The 15,177-nt window shown below is 37.9% G+C and overlaps 1 protein-coding gene across 3 annotated transcripts in view; it reads left to right on the top strand.

Annotated features, from left to right (window-relative positions):
* The window catches only part of LOC127428084 (contactin-associated protein-like 5), a 120,848-nt gene that overhangs the window by 70,256 nt on the left and 35,415 nt on the right, over positions 1 to 15,177 (top strand). For all 3 annotated transcript variants that reach the window (XM_051676149.1, XM_051676152.1, XM_051676151.1), the window contains exons 8-14: positions 4,323 to 4,593; positions 5,616 to 5,765; positions 6,396 to 6,558; positions 6,688 to 6,794; positions 8,248 to 8,367; positions 9,628 to 9,828; positions 12,638 to 12,794. In XM_051676149.1, coding sequence (XP_051532109.1) covers positions 4,323 to 4,593; positions 5,616 to 5,765; positions 6,396 to 6,558; positions 6,688 to 6,794; positions 8,248 to 8,367; positions 9,628 to 9,828; positions 12,638 to 12,794 — 1,169 coding nt within the window. The remainder of the gene's footprint in view (positions 1 to 4,322; positions 4,594 to 5,615; positions 5,766 to 6,395; positions 6,559 to 6,687; positions 6,795 to 8,247; positions 8,368 to 9,627; positions 9,829 to 12,637; positions 12,795 to 15,177) is intronic.

Raw genomic sequence — 15,177 nt, 5'->3', positions numbered from 1 at the left:
GACACACACACATACATAAACACACGCAGAGGATCGTGATGTGCTGTTCAGCGCAATATGTGGTCGCTCCACACAAACTCCATCTCAGATGTAGATGATCAATAGTTCGGTCCACCTATATCATGCATTGAGTATGGAACCGGACAAGCATTTTACCAAATGTTGATTGAGAAGCATATTACTCTACTGTGAATTAGCCTACAAACAAACACTCAAACACAGACTTCCTGGAGCACTCAGCGCCAGACTTTCAAAATAAAAGCCTTAAGAAATTACAACTGAAATGTATTACCAATGTATAGTAAAATAATAATAATAATAATAATAATAATTATTATTATTATTATTATTATTTTAAATTACAATAAAAACAAATTGGGTTCCAAAAATTACTGTTTGATTGAAAAGTGCATTGAAATACTAATACAACTAAAATTAAATAAATAAATATAACAGAGAGAGAGAGAGAGAGAGAGACACAGAGAGAGACAGAGAGAGACACACACACACACAGAGAGAGAGAGAGAGAGAGAGACACGGAGAGAGAGAGAGAGAGAGAGAGAGAGAGAGAGAGAGAGACACAGAGAGAGACACAGAGAGAGAGAGAGAGAGAGACGGAGAGAGAGAGAGAGAGAGACAGAGAGAGAGACAGAGAGAGACACACACAGAGAGAGAGAGAGAGAGAGAGAGAGAGAGAGAGAGAGAGAGCGAGACACAGAGAGAGAGAGAGAGAGAGAGAGAGAGACACAGAGAGAGAGAGACAGAGATAGAGAGACACAGAGAGAAAGAGAGAGAGAGAGACACACACACACAGAGAGAGAGAGAGAGAGAGAGAGAGAGAGGAGAGAGAGACACGGGGAGAGAGAGAGAGAGACACGGAGAGAGAGCGAGAGAGAGAGACATGGAGAGAGAAAGAGAGATGGAGAGAGAGAGAGAGAGAGGAGAGAGAGAGAGAGAGATGGAGAGAGAGAGAGAGAGGAGAGAGAGAGAGAGAGAGACATGGAGAGAGAAAGAGAGATGAGAGAGAGAGAGGAGAAAGAGAGAGACATGGAGAGAGAGAGAGAGAGAGGAGAGAGAGAGAGACATGGAGAGAGAAAGAGAGATGGAGAGAAAGAGAGAGAGAGGAGAAAGAGAGAGAGAGACATGGAGAGAGAAAGAGAGATGGAGAGAAATAGAGAGAGAGATCTGAAACCATTTACAAGTCCAGATACAAGTTAAAATGTGTAAAGAGAACTGGCTTCTTTTCTACTGAAGACTTTCACTGGAATTACTTTTATTTTTGCTGAACAAAAACATGTATGAACTGCCACAGACAAGATTTTAACCAAATATTCAAAAAAAATAATGTATTAACTACTTGCAATTATTTAAACATGTGTTAAACATATTTAAGATTAAACAACATGAGAAAACTGTCCTGAAAACCTGAGCTCCTGAAATAATAGCATATAAAGAATAAACTGAAGTGTTCGGTACTTTTTAGAAGTGACTCTGTTGTGAATTCCTCACGTTTAGACAGTTTAGGATATTACGTCACATGTAGCGTGTTTTTAAGGAAATTCATGCAAGTTACGGATTCTGACTAGCACTAAACTTGGTTCAAGTTCAGCTGTTCATTAGCTTCATTGTCTGTGCAGTTGTAAGTTGTAATATGACGTTTCTGTTGTGGATGTAGTGTCACATCTATAGGGTGTTTAAGTGAGGTAATTAACCCGTTAGTAAAGTTCATTGTACAGGTGTTCAGCACTTTTACAATTCCCAAAATACTATGACTGGGATTACAATTTTTTCTATATTTTTCTAAATAAATAGTGTTGTATTATTATATTCTCGTAATATGTTCATTTTATTGATGCGTGCATGTGTATTTAAAGGGGCAGGCATGCATTTTAAAGTGTGCTTCTGCAGATGAAGTTGCTGTGCTCACTGAAGAGTAAAAGAGCTCTCTTTCCTCAATTAGCAGACTGCGGGTGGTCTAATACACTTATTTGAACAGCTTCATCACATATCACAGACAGGATAACATGAGCAGTGTCACACGGTGCTTTCATTTTTGTCTCTCTCCCACGTCAGAGGCATTTTAAGACAAAGCTCTCAGTGGCTCATTGCATAGCGAGTCCATGAATAGATTGAGCCACACAATAGTCATACATCACAGATTGATTATTGCTTATATGCATGCTTTTTTTAGGTTTATATATATATATACAATAAATTAAATTTTGTATATTTTACTTTTCATTAAAAAAAGTATCCTCGGGACAAAATGTTCAGTTGAATTAGTCTAGAAAGTGTTTCTAATAGTTTGCTCAACTGTACTTGAAGAAGTGACAACATTTTCTATTTTTTACCACAACACGATTGCTGCTTTTATTCGCTTACGACACACTCTGTGCCCATGGAACACATCAATCTTATTGAATCTTTTCCTCTTTCCTTTCTTCAACCACTTAGGAAAGAAAAAATACACATGAGTTCTTTTTAATATCTTAGTTTCTCTAGGACAGCAATGAGATGACTTTTACTGAAGTCTCCTGCTACTCAGATGTTTCTTACTCCAGTAATCTCACGTGTCTCCTCTGGAGTTACAGAAAAGATCTCAATGTCTCAAATTGTGCTCAGATTTGCTCAAGATACCAAAATATGATCTTGAACATTTCTCACCAAATTCTCCAAAGAGCAAATGACCTGAGCTATGCTATCCACATTCATTTTACAGCTCTATATTCTCACTGTATGTCAACAATTGACTCATTTTTGACTATTTTCATTTCTCCAAAGGAATTTTAGGAGAAACATCTGAGACAAAGGTGTTACTGAAATGAAACATAAGTGTCCTGAGCAACAAAAGAGCAACTTCTGTGCAAAAGTTTTCAAATTTTCCTCTGGAACTCCATTGTGTTTTTCATTACTAGGGATGTGCGCGAATAATCGACTGATCGACTAATCGAGTACTTGTTCTGCTTTAAATATTTGATTATTAAAAACACCACTCAAATATTACATTGGTCATGTATGGAAACATGACATTGTTAAAGGAACAGTTTGCCCAAAAATGAAAATTCTGTCATTGTTCATGGTGATCGTATCGCTTCAAGACTTGGAATGTATATTTTGATTTTAGATATTGTTCATGCATAGTGCTATTTTTTTTTTTTTTTTTCATTAGGAAAACAGGTTCAAAAGTTAGGTTTTTCTTTTAGTTTTCACCACTTTAATGGTTAAGTTTGTAAAAACCCCAATAGGCGAGTCTCATATTCCTTTTTAGTAGCTTAAATTCTAAATTTCAAGAATTGATTATTCGTTTTTGCTATTCGTTTTAGAGTACTCAACCCACAATCATTACCCATTCCTTCCATGCTTTTTAATCTCCTCTTCACATATGCATCCTCTCTCTCAATAGCTCGGCTTCCATTTTTATGTGCATTTTTGGGACATCGCATAAAAACGGCTGAATGGAAGCACCATGCGAATAAAATCTCCAACATGCGCATCAAAAACGTACATGATTGCTTGAGGTGGATACATTTTTTATTCGATTAAAGAAATGTGCATAAACTATGATGGAAACACATTTACTGAATAAACTCCTGTTGAATACGTGGTGGTGGCGTAGTGGGCTAAAGCACATAACTGGTAATCAGAAAGTTGCTGGTTCAATCCCCACAGCCACCACCATTGTGTCCTTGAGCAAGGCACTTAACTCCCGGTTGCTCCAGGGGGATTGTCCCTGTAATAAGTGCACTGTAAGTCGCTTTGGATAAAAGTGCCTGCCAAATGCATAAATGTAAATAAATACAAGATGTGTATCAAAAAAGTCATGTGACTAAATAACTCATTCATAACTGGACTAACCAGTGGACCAATCATTGCATCTGAAATTTTGCTCTGGTCATTCTACTGAAAATCCAAAGCCTGCATAGAGTTGCAGAGAAAAAATTATTTGAATACAAACTTGAAATGTGCAGAAAAGCAGGTTTATTGGCACTTTTGAAAAATACAGTATATTATAGTTCCAAATGGTAAAGTCATAAGGATGGAGGAACACACACACATACTGCAGTGATGCTAGAACTGTGTGACGCACTGTCGCTCCCAGACATGAGACCAGTGTTTTGTCTGCATGCTTTAAACCATGAGGATTTTATTAATAGAAGAGTCACAGTGGCTGCAATTTATCTAGAAGTGACAATTTTGTTCTTTTGAATGCAAACTTTATTTGAACATTGTTTGTGCGATATTATGGTTCTTCGCAGAAATTTAATTCGCAGCATGGATTGAAACATAGCTAGTGTCTTTTCCCCTCTCTCCTCTTTACTAAGGGAAATGTGACGTTCTCGTGCTCTGAGTATTCCTCGGTCGCTGTGACATTCCTCAATTCCACAAGCAGCTTCCTGGCTCTCCCTGCCGAATACGGAACAGAGAGTCTGTCTGTACGTCTCCAGTTCCGCACGTGGAACCAGGAAGGGCTGCTGTTCTCAGTCCAGCTCTTTCGTGATCCAGACCCCATTAACCTTCTTGTACAGCTCAGCCAGGCCCGGCTGCTCCTCTCCCTCTCTGGAGAACCTCAACATTATGCTCAACTTCTCAACGGTAAGAAGTGTAGGAGTAAATTGCATTTCCTTTGAGAAGATGTTTTTTGATATTGTATAATAAATTGTTTTGAGAACTGGTTTCATTAAATATATATATATATATATATATATATATATATATATATATATATATATATATATATATATATATATATATGTGTGTGTGTATAATGTATCATATCCTCATGATTTTCATGACATTTGGTTCTGTTAACAGTTTTCAACCATGAATTCTCCTGCCAATGTGGATGGGACACTGTGTTAAAATACTCTTGACAGCATTTCCTGCACCACCATTCAGAACATTGCAACACCGCTATTGAATCACTGTTATTCATGCTTTAACAGTGTCATTTTATGCATAAAATAAATAATAGTGGGCAATGTGGCCTTAGTAGTGATAGAATGTTTTGTGTTTGTTGCTTTGAGCTTGACATTGTTCGACGTTCGTTTGATTGCTTTGTCCTGTATTGTTGTTGGGCTAAGTAAATGTGGCAAATAACTCCTATAACTTTTTCGAGCGTCTTCTTTACATATAACACATATGATTTTTGGAGTCACGGTGTTTAGGGCAACAAAGTCTGTCCAGCACCGATGAAAGTGCTATATTGCTCTCCCTCAAACACAAGTCTGCCTAGTTCACCTCTGCTTAGAAACAGCGCTGACTGAGGATAAAGTAATCCACACACTCCAGAAATTTGGATGTGTGTACAGGAACACTCCCCTTTCGTCATTAATCGAACAAACAGATAGTCCCGCCTCAAACTGGCACCATTGGTTGAGTGAATGCTGTTGTGTCGGGATGCTTAAACAAACAGAGCAATGCTTTGATAGCACCACAGAGCCTATTTCTACTAGCTTACTTAGTTGTTTCTGCACATTTACAGTATCTGGGATAGGAGAAAGTATTGCGGAATTACATGCGTCACCTCTAATTTACCAAACCTGCTTAAATTCTGATGCTGGCAGGCTGCCTTGTTATGCCACTGTCAGAGCGTGCCTCTCCTATTTGTGTTTTAGGTCAGAGTTTGAGCGACGGACAATGGCACTCCATAGATGTCGTGGTCAAAAGTCAGAAGGTGTCTTTAAGAGTCGACAACCGGAGGCCTGTCACCATGGAAATCAGTGGCCTTAGCAACAGCGTGCAAAAGACGACCATCTACTTTGGAGGTGCGGCATTAGAAAACAATAGCATTGCTAAGGGTTTTCTTAACTTAAGGGATTTCTTGCAACAGGGCACCGATTCTTGGAAAAGGTACTCATTTTAAAAATATAATGAAAGAAAGACTTCTTAGATTCACATTCACAGTAACTTATTTTGGTCATGCACTGCTTTTCAGAAGGCTGTTATCTACAAAGCTCAGTTCAATTATCCAAAACATTTTCCTGAATGCAAGGGATAATTTCCTTTCCAGCTCCTACATTATTATGTCTAAACACCATCAACCGAACGTCCCCCACCCGAGAATAAAACACAGGCTTGTCAAGCTGAGGGTCTGATCATTTCACACGTTCAACTGTTATTCCCAACCCGCTCTCTTTTCTTGCATGGGTTTTACTTCTACACAATTAATTACTGTAGAGGATAATTGTTTTTTTCTTTAAAGCCATTATTGAAATCTCAAACTTCCAATATCTTAACTAGGACCTGTAAATCTCTCATTTTGCTTACTTCTGGGACAATGCAGTCTTGCTGTGATTTTATAAGCTGCTTTGCATAAATTCTTCAGAACAGAGATTTGTCTTGGAGCAACTTTGTTTTACATGTGGTGGATTTGCTTGGATTTGCTATTATTCCAGGTTGCCCTTTATCCCAGAGCAGTTTTGTCTGCGAGAACCCCAGCAGAGGATTCCAGGGCTGCTTTCGTCTGCTATTCATCAACAACCATCCAGTCAACTTCCTCCAAGTTCAGCAAGAGAACTTTAGCCAGATTAGCTTTGATGTCTGCAGTATTCAAGACAGGTCTTTATTTCCATTGAGTTTTTGTATTGGAAGTTTACACAAAATGGTATAAATAGACCTCTAACCCGAAGTATGAGCAATACTAATAGTGATGCTGATCAATACAATTGAACATGTTCATCCCAACAGGTGTTTGCCCAGTCTGTGTGAACACGGGGGTCAATGCATGCAGTCATGGGAGCAGTTTTACTGTGACTGTTCTGGAACCGGATACACAGGTGCCACCTGCCACAACTGTGAGTGAACTGTAAACGAAGCCTCAAAAGCAGCCCATGCATGCTTGAGTATTCAGCTGTGAGATTGATTTCACTGTTTTGCAGCATGCTAGTGAGGGTGCTGAAAAGATGTTTAGATTTTGTCCTCTTACGTTTAGATTTATGCATTTGGCAGACACTTTTATCCAAAGCGACGTACAGTGCCCTTGTTACAGGGATAATCCCCCTGGAGCAACCTGGAGTTAAGTGCCTTGCTCAAGGACACAATGGTGGTTGCTGTGGGGATTGAACCAACAACCTTTTGGTTTCCAGTTCAGTGCTTTAGTCCACTACGCCACCACCACTAATTATGTATGCTCACTTGCGTGGGTTTACTTCAAATATCACAAATGCATTGACTGAGATACATTTTTCTGTCCCCCCACCCGAGAATAAAACACAGGCTTGTCAAGCTGAGGGTCTGATCATTTCACACGTTCAACTGTTATTCCCAACCCGCTCTCTTTTCTTGCATGGGTTTTATATATATATATATATATATATATATATATATATATATATATATATATATATATATATATATATATATATATATATATATATATATATATATATATATATATAATTACTGATTGGATTAAACCAATGCTGTTTATCTTTGACAAATGTTTAACATGTGCATAATGCATCACTTGACAGCTGCAAACCTACATGTGTCATGCATGGTTTAAAACTATGTTCTTACCAATTTATCTATTTAATGTTGGCATCTGTTTATGAGAACTTTTGATTGCGGCGTAATTATTATTTATGGAAGCTCTGTTTTACAGTTCCGCGCTATAATCAAATTTGTTGGATCAATATGTTCTAATTTGCCACCTCATGCATGTTTCATCACGAGCTCACAACTGTACGGGTTCTCTGAAGCCCATCTGTTATAATCATTGCACATATTCTCTTTTTTATAAGTCCTGCTGTGTGATACACCATCAGCAAAACAACATGTGCAGCAAACTAGCTCACGCTGCCTCACAGAGGACTTCTCTGTCATGATGAACAGGCCCTAAATAAACAGTAATAACCCCCGTGTGCTAAATGAACTGTTAGAGAAGTTAATTTAAACTAAATGAAAGAAGACTTGTTTGCATGCAAACACCGTTAATTATTTTTTTGTTACTGATCTGACAGATAGCTACAGTTCTCTGGGATGCAGAGCTCTTTATGAGCAATCCTGCTGAAGAGCAATAGTTGACAAATAATTTGTCTAACATGATAACACCCGAAACTTTTGAGATATCGAACATCACAACATTGCCCTTGAAATCGCTTTTCATGTTTTTACCACCCACAGACTCGGGAATCTCAATGCCGCGCTGTGCCAATGTACCGAAATGCAAGCATACTGTAACTAAGAACAACATAACAAATGTGATGCTAGCCATTTTTTCCATCCGTTTTTTTGTCTTTCTTTCAGCAATATATGAACGATCCTGCGAGGCCTTCAGGAAAACAGGAAGCAAATCTGGTGTGTTTACAATCGACCTGGATGGCAGCGGACCTTTAGAGCACACTCAAGTCAACTGCACTGTGACAGGTGAGGCCACACTGGATTAAAATACATATTTGCCAATTACGCATACTCCGTCCTGCACATTTCTAGATATTTAACCTCCTGAGACCCCCGCGTGACTGCTGTGTGCATTTTCCATTTCCCTTTTTGATTTGTGACTGGTTGCACCTAATAAACATGCAAAAAAACATTCTAGAGCAACTAGTGTTCCTAAATAATAAATAATAAATAAAATGATACATTATAAATTTTGAATCTATGTACTGATTATCATTGTCTCATGTCTGTCAAACATGTTGAGTGATGCAAACATCATCTGCAGCCTGAAACTGAACTTATAAACAGAGGTCTGGGCTAAGCCCCAAATATCCGCTAATCCTAGAACCACCCCTGCTGGGAACAACATACTTTTTCACATCCACTGTCAGGATTCATCAGTTTCCCCGGTCATTGTCTCTTCTTTGCCTTCCACATCAAATGCTGGGCTGAACTGTCTCAGATGAGACTGTAATACATAATGTTGTCATGCAGGGAAATTCAAGGCCCATTATGTCAGCAGCAGGGAGGAGTGCAGGTGAAAATTCAGGGAGCACGTCGGCTTGCAGAGACCAGCATTGCATACTCGCTAGCAGAGACTGATAGCTCCATTTTTCTTAGTTTCATAGGCAACTGACTTTAACTCTGAGGTTATTGGAGCTGCAAGCAGAGCTGGGAAAAGTAAGCACCGGGATGCTGTCGTAGGCCAAGCCCACCTGCTGCGAGTTGGCATGGCTGAGCTGGCTGTAATTCACAAAGTTAGCTCTGATTGAGCTTTAGCCATCTTGCATACTTTAGAAGATCCAGAGAATGTCCTAATACAAATAGACATTTTCTCTCATGCTTCGCCAACAAGCCCTGGCAAGAAAATCGTTTGAAACTGACCTCAATTACAGGAGCTATTAACCATACAAATTTGCAAACAGGCACCTTTGGACATCACATGTGAGAATTTCAATTCGCATTGGGAGAAAGAACTAGTCTGGACGAACTTACTCTCAACAATTCACAACTGCCTGAATAATTGACCTTCTGTTCTCTGCTTAATATTCATCAGGTATTTGCATACGACTCCATCACACAGTTAATCTCTCATTTTCATTCGCAGGCACATGCGGTCGATTGAGTGCGGGATTGAGAGGGTTGATGAGAGACAATAAGTGTCAATGGGGCTTTCAATCTGAAATAGGCTTAGGGCTGTCAAACATGTTATGTCTGTGTGTGTATGTGCGTGTGTTTCTTGCACAGAAGACAAAGTTTGGACAGTGGTGGAACATGATCACACAAGACCCATAGATGTTCGAGGATCCACTCCACAAAGCCCTTTCGTTCTTATCTTCAACTACACCATCTCACAGTACCACCTCCGTTCACTTGTGACCTCCTCGGAACACTGCCAACAGGAAGTGATATATCGCTGCAGGAAGTCTCGCCTTTTTGACACCTGGGGTTTGTCTTGCTTTCTTACTCTTAAGGGTTCCCACAGTCATGGAACTCTTCATAGGTAATATAAAATGTACTAGTTATGCTTTGCTCGAAAATGTTAAATCACCTAGAAATCGCTCTGCAAGTGCATAAAATCTATAAAACGATTTTTAACCCTTTCAGACCCTGCATCCATTGCAACGGTGCCACCCAAATCACACATTGTTACTTTCTGAACCAGCAATCTTCATTTGTAATAAAGCATGGTAGTATGTGCCACAAGGCAAAAAAGTTACAAAATAAAAAAACTGCGTAATTCAGAACTAATATGGATGCCAAAAATAACTATTTAAAAATGACCACAAATGAAGAATGACACAATACATCCTTAAAGATACAGTGCCATTTTAGCAAATTAATTAGGGACGATATCGTTCTTATGATTCAGTTCGATATGAGGTTCACTATTCGATATAATCTTGATTCGATATAATAACACTTAATGACAAAGTATGAGAAATGTGTGTTTATTTTTTATTTAAATGTTTACATAAAATGCACATTATAATTTCTCACTTTACAACATTTCTTTAATGCACAGTATCATATTTTTACATACATTTAGGCTGATCAGGTGCAGAACAAGCAATAGAACTGAACAGAACATGTCCTGAAAAATAATGTGAAAGCGTATATTTATTTTTTAAATAATTTGTTTGTCATTATAATCACACAAACTTTTAAAAAATATATATATAAAAAATTCTACATTCTATCAATTAATACTATATCATGAAATTGTGTATACTGTATAATAATAATTTGAGCTGTCACTGTTCGAAATATTGTGTACAATTAAGTTTTATTATTATTTTATTTTATTTTTGAATAAAAAAAAAATGTTCTCCCCAATTTGGAATGCCCAATTCCCAATGCGCTCTAAGTCCTCGTGGTGGTGTAGTGACTCGCCTCAATCCGGGTGGTGGAGGACGAATCTCAGTTGCCTCCGCGTCTGAGACCGTCAATCCGTGCATCTTATCACGTGGCTTGTTGAGTGCGTTACCGTGGAGATTCTCCGCGGCATCCACGCACAACTCACCACGCGCCCCACCGAGAGTGGAACCACATTATAGCGACCACGAGGAGGTTACCCCATGTGACTCTACCCTCCCTAGCAACCGGGCCAATTTGGTTGCTTAGGAGACCTGGCTGGAGTCACTCAGCACGCCCTGGATTCGAACTCATGACTCCAGGGGTGATAGTCAGCATCAATACTCACTGAGTTACCTAGGCCCATTTTTTTAACAATTTGTTATTAAAATTAATATTTCTGATATTTTTATTTGTCAGTAAAGAACAGAAAGGATCTTAAAAGACACATTATTCAATGAAACTGAAGGGCGGGATCTCATCTTTGATGGACACACATTACACGGAAGAAATTGTCTGTTTTAATTGCAAGCACTTTTCATCAAAACAAGGCGATTTTCCAGGTATTCCAGCTCTTAAATTTCTAAAAGCAAAATTCAGGCACTTTAAGCACTCCAAGGATCTTGTGTGAACTATGTCAAAAGTTTAGAAAAAAAGCACAGTAGGGGTAAAATTAAGCGATAGAGAGATTATGATGTTTGACGGGTCATTTCATTTACGATCCCATGGACACAAACCAATGCTGCAAATTTCGAAATATTAAGTTTTGCCTCAAAACAAATTAAGCAATTTTCCATTATACTTTGTCATTTCAGTTTTGTTATATCTAATCAAGATTTTAGCGAACTGTGAACCTCATATCGTACATTGAACCAAATTGTGAGAAAACCATATACCGTCTCACCCCTACCACACACTGAATTTGTTTTATTTTCATTTATGTTTGCATGTAGAGTAGAAATAAAGCATGATCATATGTTTTGAGTTCCTGGAATAGATCACCATAGGGGTCTGAAAGGGTTAAAAATACTAATATGGTAATCACAAATTACTTGAAAGGTCATGGGGAAAAAAACATGGAATTACAGTGGTCAGCTCCTGTGCATGTGATGTTATGGTGTTATTGTTGTGTAGGCAGGAGTTTTTATGAAGTGCATGATTTATGTTACCACAGGAAATTCTGTTAATATGTTTCAAAGGCACACAAAACCCACCTCAAAGCTAAATGGTCCAAAACTTGCAGGTTATTAACACATAGTATTAAAGGTGCTCATGTGTGACATGACGACAATGTGGAGTGAATGATGAATGTCATTTTTGTCATGCAGGGATAGTTGTGGGGTGTGATTAGAAAATTAGAATTGCAAAGGCATACGTAAATTATTCCATACGTCTTTTTTCCGCACACTGCTTATATATGTTCTACTGTTGGGTTGATATACCAAAGTTAGCTTATCCTCACATGCTTGGCTCTCTCTCTGAATTCAGTATCATTTTGATTTGCTAGAATGAGAGACCAAACAAAACCCTTGAGCTAAAGATCAACCTTTGATCGTTCTGCACAAAAAACATTTCTTGAAATCCACTCAAACGGAGAACCTCCAGCACTAGACATCTTGCATATCAGATTGCCATTTGTCAGGGGCTTAGCTCTTGGCCAGATCTCTGCATGCCGGTGATAGCAGATGCCTAGTCATGCACAGTGAGGCTGTACTATAACGGATACTTGATTGACAGGAGCCTCAGAGCGCATTACTGAACAGCAGGGGCAGGAGACCAGATGTCGTCTTGCATGACTAAATTGCATTAGACTCCAAACTGTGCGGTCATTATTTGAATCATTATTTAATGCTAAAAGTCACAATAAAAGATAATCGTTATCTGGCATTTTGTCCATTTTCAGATGGAACTCCTCTGTCTTGGTGGCTGGATAGAGACGGAGTGAAAAGGACGTATTGGGGGGGATTTCTGCCGGGACTCCAGCAGTGTTCCTGTAGTTTGGATGGCAACTGCAGGGACATGAATTATTTCTGCAACTGTGACGCAGACCAAGACACCTGGTAAACAATGGCATTTATCTTACTTTTACAGTCAATGAGCAATTGCAATCTAACAGGATTGTTTTTATAAGACTGTTATAGAAAACAAGAAGTCTGAGGCAGATCATGAGTGTTTTGATCAATTATAAAGCATATTATAATCTGAGTTCTCCCAGTCCTGTGCTTTGGATGCTGGCCCCTAGTAAAGTCGGGTTCACATTGTAAATTTAGACACATTTTGGGGATCGTAAAAGATTTCTCTCGTCATATGGCAAAACCGGCAGTCTTCATATGCTTATTGTGACGTTCTCAGACGAACTGTAAAATGTCCTTTGTGAAGATGGCCACATGAAATTATACACTCCTCGCTTGCACCCCGCTCTGGGTTCGCTTCTTGATGAGAAAGCCGTAGGGAGTTTGCTCCATTGTAACATTTGCGCACAGTTAACACTCTAATGGAGCTTTGACATTTTTTTTATAAAAAAAAAAAAAAAAAGTTTATAAATAAATAAATGAACAGAAAATAATTGGAGAGAAGTGAAACACTTCAGCAGCATAAAAAGCTTAACTCGTTGAATTAAATAAATTGCTTACTAAACAAAATAAATTAATTATTGCGTTTTTCTTTTTTCTTCTTTTTAGCACTGTACTTTAAAATTAAATGGAAGTTGTGTGAATCTAAACAAGAAGTTGTTAGATGTTTTAAGTAAAAATAATTAAAGATTTTATACAATGTGCAAGCATGTATGAAACATTTTAAAGGAATATTCCAGGTTCAATACAAGTTGCACTCAATCAACAGCATTTGTGACAATGCTGATTACCACAAAAAAAATATTTGGACTCATCCCTCCTTTTCTTAAAAAAAATAATAATGCATTTTTTTTATTATTTTATTTTATGTGTTTTATATGTTATTATCATCGTTTTAGGGTGTACAGCATTATGTCCTTATGGCAACAAAATCATTAAATTGGCTATAACTTCACACAGACGCGGTTAGTAAGTGATTTTATCACAGTAAAATCATGTTAACACACATATTGTTTATGTCTTGTGTCTATACTTTTGAAACAGTATTTTAATGTTTACAGATTGACCCCATTGACTTCCATTGTAAGTGTCTCACTGGAACACAGATTTGAGCTTTTATTAAAGAAAAAGAGGAACGATTAAAAACTATTTTTGTGGTAATCAACATTATGCCAGAAATGCTGTCGACTGAGATTCACTTGTTTTGAACCCGGCTATGCTGAGATGCTTGTTGGCGCTGTTTTGGTGGCACGAGGGGAACCTACACAATATTAGGCAGGTGGTTTTAATGTTGTGGCTGATCGGTGTAGTTGCATTTAAAGGGTACTGGGTGAAAACATTTTTGTGCAATATACATACATTTCCAAAGGCAATCTATAATTAGTCTATATGCTTTTTCAAAACTGAATAGATATAGGTTAGGCTCCTAATCTTGAAGAAGAAAGAGACGTACAATTACACGAAGCGTTTTTTGGTTTTTGGTTTTTTCCTTAAAAGGTATATGCCGGGTTCAAAACAAGTTAAACTCAATTGACAGCATTTGTGGCATAATGTTGATTACCACAAAACTAATTTTGACTCGTCCCTCCTTTTCTTTAATAAAAGCACAAATCTGTGTCCCAGTGAGACACTTACAATGGAAGTCAATGGGGTCAATTTTTGGAGGGTTTAAAGTCAGAAATGTGAAGTTTATAATTTTATAAAAGCACTTACATTAATTCTGTTAAACTCATGTATTATGTGAGCTGTAAAGTTGTTTATTTTTTATTTATTTTTTTACAGTCGTTTTAGGGGTTACGTTGTCATGGCAACAAAGTTGTAAAATTGGCTATAACTTTACACAGATGCAGTTAGTAAGCGATCAGACTTATATCATGTTTACATGCATATTGTTTATGTCTTGTGTCTATACTTTTGAAACAGTGAGTATTTTAATGTTTACAGATTGACCCCATTGACTTCCATTGTAAGTGTCTCACTGGAACACACATTTGTGCTTTTTTAAAGAAAAGGAGGGACAAGTGGATATAAATCTTTGTGATAATCAACACTGACTCAAATGTTGTCGACTGAGCTGAACCTGGAATATTCCTTTAAGTGAACGGAGTGCTTTCATGTTTTAGGCATGTATTGTTTTTTTATCCACATTAAATGTGGTAATTACCTACTCACACTCGTGTTCATCCTTAACATCTTTACTTTTCAGTAAGCACTTGTATTTGTACTGTAACTTTGTTTTTAACATAGTTCAGAGTGAGGGAAAATGCTGAATAAAATAAAAACGCTCCTCCGCTTCGCTCCCATTCCGCACCGCTCACATACAGTGATCAGGATGATTGGGACCACAGTTTTGGCTATGACGTCGTACAGT

This window comes from Myxocyprinus asiaticus, chromosome 37 (genome assembly GCF_019703515.2).
Source record: "Myxocyprinus asiaticus isolate MX2 ecotype Aquarium Trade chromosome 37, UBuf_Myxa_2, whole genome shotgun sequence".
NCBI classification, from domain to species: Eukaryota; Metazoa; Chordata; class Actinopteri; order Cypriniformes; family Catostomidae; genus Myxocyprinus; species Myxocyprinus asiaticus.
The sequence above is the reverse complement of the archived record's forward strand: the minus strand, read 5'-3'. Positions and strand labels throughout refer to the sequence as shown.